The sequence below is a fragment of the Phacochoerus africanus genome, chromosome 15, assembly GCF_016906955.1.
Source record: "Phacochoerus africanus isolate WHEZ1 chromosome 15, ROS_Pafr_v1, whole genome shotgun sequence".
Classification (NCBI taxonomy): domain Eukaryota; kingdom Metazoa; phylum Chordata; class Mammalia; order Artiodactyla; family Suidae; genus Phacochoerus; species Phacochoerus africanus.
In genome coordinates this window covers 100,587,072-100,599,677 of record NC_062558.1, presented here as the reverse complement: position 1 = coordinate 100,599,677, position 12,606 = coordinate 100,587,072, and the positions used below count along the sequence as shown (strand labels likewise).

The window sequence follows — 12,606 nt, the reverse complement described above, 5'->3', positions numbered from 1 at the left end:
TCCAGTTTCTGTCCTCTGACATACGGGATTTTAGTTATTAAGGAAATCAGCTTTGGATTCTGACAGACCTAGACTAAATCCTCAGCCTCAGTACTTACCAGCTATGGCACTTGGGGAAGTTAGCTTCTTTTAAATCATCTATGAAATGGAGATAGGTTTACTGTAGCAATTTAATAAGATGACACAAGCAAACTGGTTATACAACAGTAACATGTGTATATAAATAAAAGCACAATAAATGTTGCCTATTATTAAAATATCAAAAATTGGATTTGTGCAGATAATGTAAATACTGTCAAATCTATCATGGCTCTGCCATTTGTAAAGAATAAGACTAACAAAAGAAGTAGAAGGCACCCAATGGGGATGGGTTTTTCTTCAAGGTGATAAAAATGTTTTGGAACTTAATAGAGGTCATGGTTCCAAAACTCTGTGGGGAGTTGCCATCATGGCTAGGCAGAAAGGAATCTGACTAGCATCCATGAGGACGCAGGTTCAATCCCTGGCCTTGCTCAGTGACTTAAGCATCCAGCATTGCTGTGATCTGTGGTGTAGGTCTCAGACAAGACCTGGATCCCACGTAGCTGTGGCTGTGGTGTAGGCCAGGGGCTACAGCTCTGATTTGCTCCTTAGCCTGGGAACCTCCATGTGCCACAGGTCCAGCCATAAAAAGACAAAAAAAAAAAATTTGTGAAAGTACTAAATGCTACTAAAATTACCCTTTAAAGTGGTTAATTTCATGTTATGTGATTTACACCTCAATAAAGAACAAAAAAAGGAAGCAGGAAATAGGCAATGTGAGGGAAGAAGTCAAAAGTTGTTGGAAAGGGAGAAGGGGATTGATATCCTTTCCTCCAAATAATCTTTTTCTTTCTTTCTTTTTTTCTTTTGTTGAAATTTTTCATTAAAGAAAAGTGATTTCTAAATAATCTCTTTTCAACTCTTTTTAACTGAACAACCAATAATGCTAATGTTGAGATGACACTTCCTTTTTTATTGAAAATCAACATACAATTAAGGTTGATTGAGAGATCAGCATATAATTAAGTGAAGAATAGCTGAAAAGTTTCTTCAGAAAGAAAATATATAAAACAGGAAAGGGTAAGATGGACTTTTGAATCTGTAATACAGTTGCCCATATATAAGTAAAAAAAAGCTAAGACAATGAATAAAATCTTTTTTTTCCCCCAAAAATCACTGTGTATCAGAAGACTGAGTTCTAAGCATTTCCTCATAATATGGAAATATTCCCTTATCTAAAATCTTTCCAATAAAAGAGGAAGAAATAAATTACTTCCTGCTGACAGATTAGAGCAAAATATTGTTATATGCATCTTTTTTCATTTTCAATAATTCTCAATGCTCTATGGAACACTGTTTACAGAGATGTTATTTAACATACTACAGAAGAAAAGAAAGAGAAGGAGGAAGGGAGAGGGGGAAGAGAAAGGGAAAGAAAAGAAAGAAGAAAAGGAAAGCAACATATTTAATTTCATTCTTGGGAGATTTATAACGTATAATAGCACATTAAAGGTTCTGCAGTTAAAAAGCCAGTTAACTCTATTAAACTTATACTTTCTTGATTTATAAGGTACAGAACAGCTCTCAAGCTATGTCTATTAAACCATATGGAGCATCAATTTGTTAAAGATTGGCTTAGATTTATATCAGAAGATAACATACAAATTAGATAACTTCAATATTAGCCTGAGGGATAAGACTGACATTCATATCAAAGAATAATCAATTTATCTGAATATAACATTGTTTCATATTACCAACTGGTCAGAGCAAGAGTTTAGTGGCAAGAAAATTGGGAAAAAAGTAGTAATAAGAGGAAAAGAAGAAAAAACAATCCAGGAAGAGTTAGTTCTTCAGCTTCCCTTCTATGAAATGACGCTATCCAGCCCTGTCAATTCTTGCTGCTTATTAAACAAAACATTTGTAGTTAAGAGAGTAAAAAATTTCAACTTGGTTCACTTTCCCTCTTCTCCCTTTTTATTTTTTACATTAATTTCCGATTCCAGGAGGTAACCTTGAAAGAAGTTAAATATTTGTCACAAAGGTATTTTGAGTACCTCAAGTATAAAATTTCACACTGCTATAACAAACTATATACCCAAACAGTTAAATAATACTGGGCAATTTAAGTATGAAGGTTTTTGTAATTTGAGTTTATTTTACTCAAATCAATGATGTATAGTAACAACAAAATCTAAACTCTGCACATTATCTTCTTTTTGGGAGGAAATCACATTAAAAATACAGAATTAGAGGTATTTAAAGATAATTTTAAATATTCTTTAGACATCTGAATCTAGGTCTCAAATGCTTTTTGTTGACAGTAAAAGTAATAATAATAAAGATATTTTTCACTGAGATGTTATCATCTTTGAACCAAAAGGAATCACTACTGATTATTACTAGTGTCTCCAATATAGTGTAAACCTCAAGGAAATTAATTATTTAGGTACTAGAGACAGCCTTTCCCATAGCTGTTAGCCATTCCTAACATGTAAACTGCTTAGGAATTATTTATTTTCATTTTAGTTCACAGGAAAAACTGTATCTCCCTTCCTGGTCACTGTTCATAAAAGAAGGGGGTGGGGTGAATAACCAAAGCCAACAAAGCTTTGCTGTCCATTTATCACTCAATCCAAAAAAAGAAAAAAGCACATAAGACAAAACAAGCACAGCATAGCTATTATATTTGGTTGATAATTCTTCACTTTTATGTGCTATTACCATTACCACTGGGATGACAAGGTCAACTGGCTAAAGCAACCAGTGGCTAAATAACAATCCATACATACAAACATTTTTATAAGAGTAACCTTTGAAAAAGTCAAAAACCAGATAAAATAAACTAGATATATTAAAGGAGAGAATAAACTTCAAATTCCACTCCTGATTACAAACTAAATGTGTGACTCTTAATTCAGAGGCACAAAGGCAGAGGTTATGAAGTCAGATGACAGATCAAAATACTTTCCAGCACTGTATTTTCTTAATGAAGTTATTATATTATAACCTAAAGTCTGATAATCATACATATAGAATCAGAAATTAGACTATCAGAAATCTAAAAGATGATCAATCAGCCTCAGTGACTAATTCACATTAAGAGCCTACTCCACATTCAGAAGACAATACTGTAAAAATTAGCACACCAGATTAATTTACCACAAAGCTATCCTCTCACTGATCAAAAAACTTCTCTACTCAGAGAATTCATACTTTTTCAATATGAGTATTAATCTAACTTGGTTGAATACAGAATTATAGTAATGTGAAGTAGATCAGAGATGTTTCATGTAGGCCATAAAGAGACCTGATAAACATTCCTGCACCATAGCAGAGAATACATGTCTGATGACTGCACTGCTCATTTCCTAGATTCTCCTCTCTTGATTCAAAATTTATTTCTCTCATTCTTTTTCTGTGGATTCTTTATTGCACTTTCTGTGGCTGGGTATTATCACTGACTAAGCCATATCAAGATGTTGCTCCCATGTATCTTATGATGTTAAACATCCTTCCACCATGTCCTGCCTAATTAAAGAAGGCTAATTCATTTCCTATTTTTAAGTTCTTAAATATGCATCTGACAGTCCTGCGTACCATCTAAAATTGTAATAGAAACTACAAAGTAGCTTTGTTTTTTTTTTGTAGTTACTGAAATTTAATTCTGAACACAACATAAACACTACAAAAATCCAACTGGATACAACTCAATACTGCAAAAATGTAAATATACTTTGGTTCAAAGCAAACTGTTACAAGTTAATGACTCAGAAAAACAACTATGGCTAGCTCACATAAGCGTATAGACAAGTTTACATACTAAGACAACTATTTTAAAAAGCTTCTAGGAGTTCCTGCTAGAGCGCAACAGGATCGGCAGCATCTCTGCAGTGCCAGGGTACAGGTTTTTTCCTAGCCTGGGAACTCATATGCCACAGGGCAGCTGAAATAGGAAGAAGAAAAAAAAGGATTCTACATATGCATAATGCTTTACAAAGTGTTTTCCTCCTCATTATAACATTTAATTCTCATAACCACCAAATACTTAAATTGAAAGTCTCCAAGAGAGATACTCCTGAGAATACAGGGAATAATCCAAAATTTTAACTTTTAAAAGCCAGTTGAAGTTCCTACTGACATTTTACAGTGAATTTATTTATACAGATATTTTTGCTCTGAAATCACAAAATATATTGACTATTTACATAACAAACACAAACCTCTTCTAGAATAAAATATATTATGTACTCTTAGGTCACAAATGTATTTAAAATTACTTAAATGAGCCTTAAGAACTATTGCTCAGAACTGATATAATTACACTTAGAAAATTATGCAAAATTATAAAGCAGACAGTTAGGCTTTGGTATGTCAAGCAATTCCTTTCCAGATCCCTTGTACCAAATACTTCTTCATGTCCTTGGTACATTTATGCCCATTATAAACTGCTCTATGTAAAATTACATGGTATCAGTCATCTACTTTAGCATAAATAAATTTAAGTGAATAAATCCACGTGAGGATTTTAAAGCTAACAGCCAACTGTGAAATAAAAGACAAAAACCATAGTGTAATGGAATCCAGACATTAAACTGGGGGGGGGGGGTGGCATTTTATGGAGTCCACGAAATCATATCACATACACCTGGTTATGTAAAACCAATGAGTTTTATCCCATTGAGGCCCAGTAGGTACATGAAGCAAAATAAAGCAGTTACAAATCACCAACATAATAAAGTTTACATCACAAAATACATCTTTTTCTGTGGTTTAGAAATCTTTTCTAAATAAAAATACATGAACACATCAATATTTGAAACAGAAAATTAAGAGTTCTTACCTTACTACATCATCAATATTGTTCCTGTATACGCCTTCAAGTCTTTCTGCAGGAAACCCCATAGCAATAATGTTTGGATAAATATCTGAGTACTCAAGTTAAGGAAATTATCTGAAATATGAACAAGGCAAACTACATGTACATGTTTTAAAACTCTAGCTGATTATAAAAAGCTTCCCCCCACTACAAGCTTGTCAAATATATTTATTTATAAGCCATCATGTGTAATTAAGAAATACAGGTAAAGACAACGACCCCCCAAAAAAGATCCTCAAAACAATTAGGTGACAAAGTAATTTTCGAATCTTCCTACTCAATATATATACAATGTACCTAAGGTAAATAATAACCTCTATATTTACAGTACTTAAATATAGGGACAAAAACCCAAAAATCAAAATAAAAACAAAACACAACTTCTCATTTTTCATAGCTGTAAAAGGTACAACAGTATAGATAAAAGTAGATACAATTAAGAGGAAGTCAGAATTAAGAACTGGCTATGCCTCTAACCAGTTGTATAAATTGGATTAAGTCAACTTTTTAGACTTGATTTCCTATTCTACATGATGATTAGGTTGAGAAAAACCACGATGAGCTCTTCTAACCCTGGGCAATTACAACCTGATAATTCTAAACTGAGGTAGAAACTTAGTCTCATTTCCAAACAAGGTAATCAATATTTATTTAGCAGGCCCATTCTATTCACTCATATTATATGATACAGTTGCATAAAAACAAACTTCTACATTCAAGAATTTATATCAAGCTAAAAAACACCAATCATCTACATTTCTAAGTATTTTGTCCATTATACCAGCTCTCATTTCTTAAACTCTATCAATCCCCTCTAATCTCATGATTTTCTGACACAGACCTTGCAAACCAGCCAAGCTAATCTGCCCAAGCATCTCTATATCTCTCTGCCCACCTACTTCTGGACCCATTCATCTTCATAATACAATTCAAAATTCACCAAATCCAGTGCCCTTTTATTAGATCTTTTTATTTCTGCTGCATTCACATTATTAATCTTATTTCAGTATTATTTTCAATCCAAAAGTAATTATTAAATTACTAAAGACTTTCATTTTGATACTATAATTTAAGAAAAGATTGCATATGTACTGTATGTTCTATCTTTATGATTACTAGTACTGCCTAGACAGATTTACAGAATATTTTAAGAAAAAATGTGCACAACAGGGTATACAGTATGCTACCTTTTGTATAAAAGAAATAGTATTTTATAAAAGAATATTCACATATATATCTGCTTGAACCTGAACCCTCCAAGACACAGATACACATACACACAAAGGAATAATAACTGAGAAACTAATAAAAATGGTTGCTTCAGGGTGAAAGGAAGGGAAAGGGGAGAGGCACACACTGAAAACAGCCAGAAACAAATAAACCTGATTAACTATCAAATTGGTAAAGGAGAAAATATTTCAAAAAAAATTAGACACTGTAATCTTCCTGAATTTCTTGTCAAGAAGTAGTCTATGAAAAAAAAAAAAAAAAGAACTACAAAGGACTTTCAAATTTCTTCTGACAATTTATTTTTAGTAGTATCAGTATTGATATGTTTAAATTTTTTACACTGTAGGAAAAAGCAATGAAGCTTTGTGAATGACTTGAAAACTCATGACTATGACTGTAAGAGAAATGAGATATTATAAAATCAAGGAATCAAGTAATAAATGAAAATATTAATATGAATTCATTTTTGGACAAGTCTGTATTTTTTAGGTTTGTTCAAAGAAATGGCCTAAAAGTATGTATGTCTTATTAGCAGTAGTAAACACTTCTAGAACCCCCTTCTCCCCCCCACTCCCCTGGTTTCATTTCTAATACCATAGTAAACTAAAAGGTACCAACTCCTTGGAAAAACAGCTGATGTCAGATCTGGGGAGGAGAAGGTACAAGGTGAGCCTGGGATATCCTTCTGTGCCAGAGAGCAAGAAAGGCATACAGAGAGAGTAATGCTCTATGGCAGACAGACAGACATACAAGTTAGCACGAAGGACATCCCAATGACCTCAAATTGTGACAATCTATGTATCAAATAAAAAATTCAAATGGTAGTAAATTAAAGGACCTTGAATGTAAATCCCTAAGTCTATAATGATGCTCAAAAGAGAAAAAGTTAGAACAAAAAATTATTTTTTTAATTTATCACCTCTGATAAAAGTGACTACTGGAATAGTTCTTAAAAATTGGTAAAGGGGAAGATTAATGATTTATCTTGCTTTTCCTATAGGAGCTCCAATTCATAAAATAAACTCAACAGAAAACACCAGTTAATAAACATAAAAAGACAGAATTAGAAAAATCAAACCTTGCAAGCCCTAATAAAATTCACTTAGGCAAGGATCATCAAATGGTGCTAAAGAATGATGAAGAATTGAACTTTCTTCCAGAGACAAAGTAATAATGCACAAAATACTTTCTAGTATAAGACAAACTAAACAATAAGCAGAAAAGACTGTGATAACCCAATTTTAATGGTTAATCTCAGCATCACCAAGAAAGTTAAGCACAGGTCACATGAATTTTGACGTGACACAATATGAAGGACACAGCATCATTTATGACAGCCAAATTATCTTTGGCCTGAGAATGCACCAAGCATTTAGATATAAATTTTAACTTACAAATGCTATATGACAGAACAAGCTAAATGGCATTATGAGTGTAAACTGAACAAATTCAATAGGTCTGTAGGACATAACCCACTCTTTCAAATTACCTTTTTAAAAAGTTAAATTTCATTTTAAAAGGTGGAGAGAAGGATGGGTAGCTATCCCAATTTAGAAAGATTCAAAGTTTCTAACAGCCAAGTTCACAGGTATAATCCATTCTGTACACTGTTTTAGACAAACTAGTCATTAAAGACATTTTTGAGCCAACTAGAGAAATTTTAGTATGATCTGAGGATTGGATGAGATGAAAATTTATAGTAGTAGAAAAGTAGACAATGATTTAAAAAAGGGTTTCAAGGGAAAAGGTATAGTGTGAAACCATTTTGGTAAAAGAAAACATGTAAAATATACCATATACTTAACTAAATTAAAATATATAGACAAAAAGATTACAAACTAAAGTACTAAAAGTAATAATCTCTGGTAGTAAGAATATACATTTATTTCCCACTTTCTTATAATCTCTAAGGGGTAGGACATATATTTTTTTCTTATTTTTCTATTTTTGGTATGATGAACTTGAACTGTTTAACAAGTTATAAAAATTACATGTGCTCCAAATCTATTTACTAACTATCAAGACACAATACCACCTTTCCCTATATGACTTACACTATGTGTAGTTTTCAAAAATACTGAATTTCCGTCAAAAAAAAAAAGTGTAATAATAAAAGTATCTAAGACTTAAACAGCATTTACTATAGGCCAGGAACAATTTTTCTCACTTTAAGAATACACAATTCACCCTCAATCTCAAAGTGTCCTTCTACTATAAGGACTCCAAAAGAAAACCATTATTAGGATTATCATTTTTAACATCATAAGCTATCTATTATTCTCACATAAGAAAATAGCTCCATCTAAAAATGTAGCTTGTATTCGATTAACGAAATGTTTTAGGGTTTCATGTTTCCATTCATGAAAAATATTTTTTAAAAAGAAGAGACTAGAGACTCAAATCAAGCCTAAAGCAGTACAAGTCCTGAAAGTGAATAATCTTTACTTTTTACTCTGTCTTGTAGAGAATATAAGAAAATGGGAAATCACAGTTAAAAATAATGAGGCAGCCATAGGGAACCCAAAGTAGTGGCAGCTACCACCAATCAGGAATTCCTATCTAAAAAAAATTATAAACACATCTTAGCCAAAAATATAAACTGAAATAATGCCATGTTTTTCTAAGCAATGCAGTAGAAATTTTTTATTTAAAAAATAATTATTACTACTAAAAACCTAACTGATTAATTCTTCAGTAAGAATGCTAGTAAGATTCTAGCCCTATAGAGAAATCATAGAAATGGGGGAAGGACACAATGGAATACTACTCAGCCATAAAAAAGAATGACATAATGACATTTGCAGCAACATGGATGGAACTAGAGAATCTCATACTGAGTGAAATGAGCCAGAAAGACAAAGACAAATACCATATGATATCACTTATAACTGGAATCTAATATCCAGCACAAATGAACATCTCCTCAGAAAAGAAAACCACGGACTTGGAGAAAAGACTTGTGGCTGCCTGATGGGAGGGGGAGGGAGTGAGAGGGATCGGGAGCTTGGGCTTATCAGACACAACTTAGAATAGATTTACAAGGAGATCCTGCTGAATAGCATTGAGAACTTTGTCTAGATACTCATGTTGCAACAGAACAAAGGGTGGGGAAAAAAATGTAATTGTAATGTATACATGTAAGGATAACTTGATCCCCTTGCTGTACAGTGGAAAAAAAAAAAAAAGAAATGGGGGAAGGAATAAATTAGGAATTTGGGATTGACAGATACATACTACTATATATAAAACAGATAAACCACAAAGACCTACTGTATAGCACAGGGAATCACATTCAATACCTTGGATGACCTCTAATGGAAAAAATCCAAATCACTTTGTCATACACCTGAAATACTGTAAATAAATACTCTTCAATTAAAAAAAAATACAGGAGTTCCCGTCGTGGCGCAGTGGTTAACGAATTCGACTAGGAACCATGAGGTTGCGGGTTCGGTCCCTGCCCTTGCTCAGTGGGTTAACGATCCGGCGTTGCCGTGAGCTGTGGTGTAGGTTGCAGACGCGGCTCGGATCCCGCGTTGCTGTGGCTCTGGCGTAGGCCGGTGGCTACAGCTCCGATTCAACCCCTAGCCTGGGAACCTCCATATGCCGCGGGAGCGGCCCAAGAAATAGCAACAACAACAACAACAAAAAAAGACAAAAAAAAATACAAAGCCCCTTGAAATACAGTCATTTTAACAGAACTATACTCAAATTTACTCTTCTATTATGAATACTAATTAAGTAAGGTTGCAAAGGGCTTGGTTAATTTAAGAAAACTATTTGTCAGTAACTATACATAAATGAGGGTGTTACGTACTCATTAAAGTGAATTCAGATACCCCCCCCCCCCCCCCCGCTTTATTCACTTCATTACCCAAACACATAATGAACATTGTGCAAGGGGCACTGAGAACATAAGGCTAAGTAAACAAAGACTACTGCACTTGAGAGGTTCCTATTCTATTAGGGAAGACAGACATACAGATCTACAACTGTGCCCAAGGCCTCATTATACATAATATCAAGATACTTTAAAAGCTAGAAAAAGGGATTAATTCTGTACAAGAAGAGATAAAGGTTTATAAAATAGGTAATACATTAGATAATCCTTAAAAAATAAGTCAGACATTAGTAAACAGAAGAAGAAACAAGGGCAATTACAACATTCCAAACAGAGGGTAGAGAAGAAATAAAGAAATACATAAAATATTCAGAAAAAGCGAGTAGTCCAGCACAGCTCACACACGAAGCTTTATGGAGAAGGTGGAGGGACTGATAGAGTAGCTCTAGTTTTAATGATGCTGTGGCAGGGAGCTTGATTCATTCAGACAGATAAGGAATCAAAGGCCAGGATCAACATGGGAGTTCCTATGGCCCTGCAATCTCTTATAGAGTAACAATCCAGTCCTTCCTATAAAGAAAAGCTAGGACTTCAGTCTTCTTAAGGTTTCAGGTTGCTCAGACTCTCATCTTTCTTATTCATACAGTTTTTTCCCAAGACTTTGGCATCCCTCATAAGATTGAAAAACAGAAAGAACATGTCCCAGACAGTATGCCAAATGCATTCTCATTTAATCTTAACAATCCTATGAAGTAACATTACCACTTCATAGATGATGAAATTGAGGGTCAAAAAGATTGGGTAATTTGCCAAAGGTCCTAAAGCCAGTTAAGTAGTTTGTTATGATTCAAACCCATGTACCTAACTCCAAAGCCCAAGCTTTTTACACCATTCTGTCTCACAAAAGATTAAGTTTTTCCATATTTCAAATCAATAAAATATAAAATTTTCAAAGGAAGCAGTTTCAAATGAAAGTAATTTGAAATAACGTTAAAATTAAAAAACTTCTGAAACACAATATAAAAATCTACTGGTATTTCCAAAACTAACGTCAGCAGCTATTGAGTGCTCAAACTTGAGGCAAATATTTCTTATGCCAAGAATTATATCAATAAACAAAATCTTTTTAATATATGGCTTTTTGCTTCCCTATGCTAAAATGTTTCTTACAAAAAAATTTTAGATATTTTGCTCTGAATAATAAAATACTATCATAATACTATTAAAATACTATCATATAATAGCATTGTTATAAGGATTAAATTATGTAATATATGAACAATGCCTAAAACAGTGATGTTTGTCTCTCAGTTAAACAAATGGTACAACTCTGGAATAGAAGAGCCCACCAGAACTATTAGGTTGTTCTTCAATGACACTGACTTACTGAATAATCTAACCCTTCTAAAGAGCATCTAAGCTTAACAGAAATTTTAAACTCTTTAAAAACTGTACTATATCAATTTGCCTTTTTATTTAAGAACATACGTAAAACGTAACTCCAGAAAAAAAAAAAGCCTTTTTTCCCCACATCATTGGCTACTACACATGCAACAGAGAGGTGAGAAATGCATAGATGGTACTTTCTATCTTGCCCAAGTTGGAATGCCATCATAGCTATAGGAGATGAGACACAATAGACAGTCTTTCCCCACTCCCCTACCTTCAAGCAAATGTGCTAAATTTGTTTTGTTTAAACTGAAGTATAATTTACCTACAATTAAATACACAGATCTTAAGTTATTGGTTTATGAGTTCTGATAGTTATATATATCATGTTTGATTCAAGTGCTAAAACAGTCCCTTCTCACAACACTGAATACTGTTCCAAAGGAAAAAACTAATAAACATTAGTCATGTTTTAAAGTCTGTCTACAGAAGTTGATTTAACCCACAGTATAACTGACCTATTATAAAATAATGTGGCTTCATAAGAGCTAAATAATTTTATTGGATATTCTACGCAGCCAATCATAACTTAAAACACTAAAAATATTTTCCTAATTGCCTATAATTAACAAATTATCTTTTAGAAAACACCTTGTGAGTTGTGATCTCATGAGTCTACTGTATTTCAGAATTTTTAATTAATGTGGTTTATGCTATAAATTTACCTTGAATTTTCAAATAGAGGGTAACAACCAAAAATAGCTCCCTAACATATTTTGTTTTACTACTTTCCATTATGTTGCTTTTTTTTCAAAATGACAAGGGATAAAAACAGTGCTCCCTAAGCCTTATTTTACAATAATATGTTCCTGATATATAGACTGAATCTTATTTTAAGTATAATAATTACTAACAGTAGAGCAGTTCTGAGAAGTTTCTCTGTAGTACTAGGTACAATGTGTAGATATGCTTATCCCTTAACAACTTATAAAGTACAGTGCTAGTATACAAATAACTATTTTTTTCTGCCGTAATTATTTTAAGGAATTATTTAAATAATTAATTTCCTTATTTCCAAAGATCACATATAAACTATTTTTAGAATTCCAGCTAACTGTAAGTTGTAACAATATGAAGTAATAGCATATACAGAACATGACAGGTCTAAAAAAATGACATGCAGACAGTCACTATAGAGGTAGCTATCAAAAAGTATCAAAAGCAGGAGTTCCCGTCGTGGCTCAGT

The 12,606-nt window shown here is 32.9% G+C and overlaps 1 protein-coding gene across 1 annotated transcript in view; it reads right to left on the bottom strand.

Moving 5' to 3' along the window:
* Positions 1-12,606, bottom strand: part of PTEN (phosphatase and tensin homolog) — a 93,819-nt gene that overhangs the window by 62,142 nt on the left and 19,071 nt on the right. Inside the window, exon 2 of the mRNA XM_047759412.1 lies at positions 4,865-4,949. Within this exon, the coding sequence (XP_047615368.1) occupies positions 4,865-4,949 (85 nt within the window). The remainder of the gene's footprint in view (positions 1-4,864; positions 4,950-12,606) is intronic.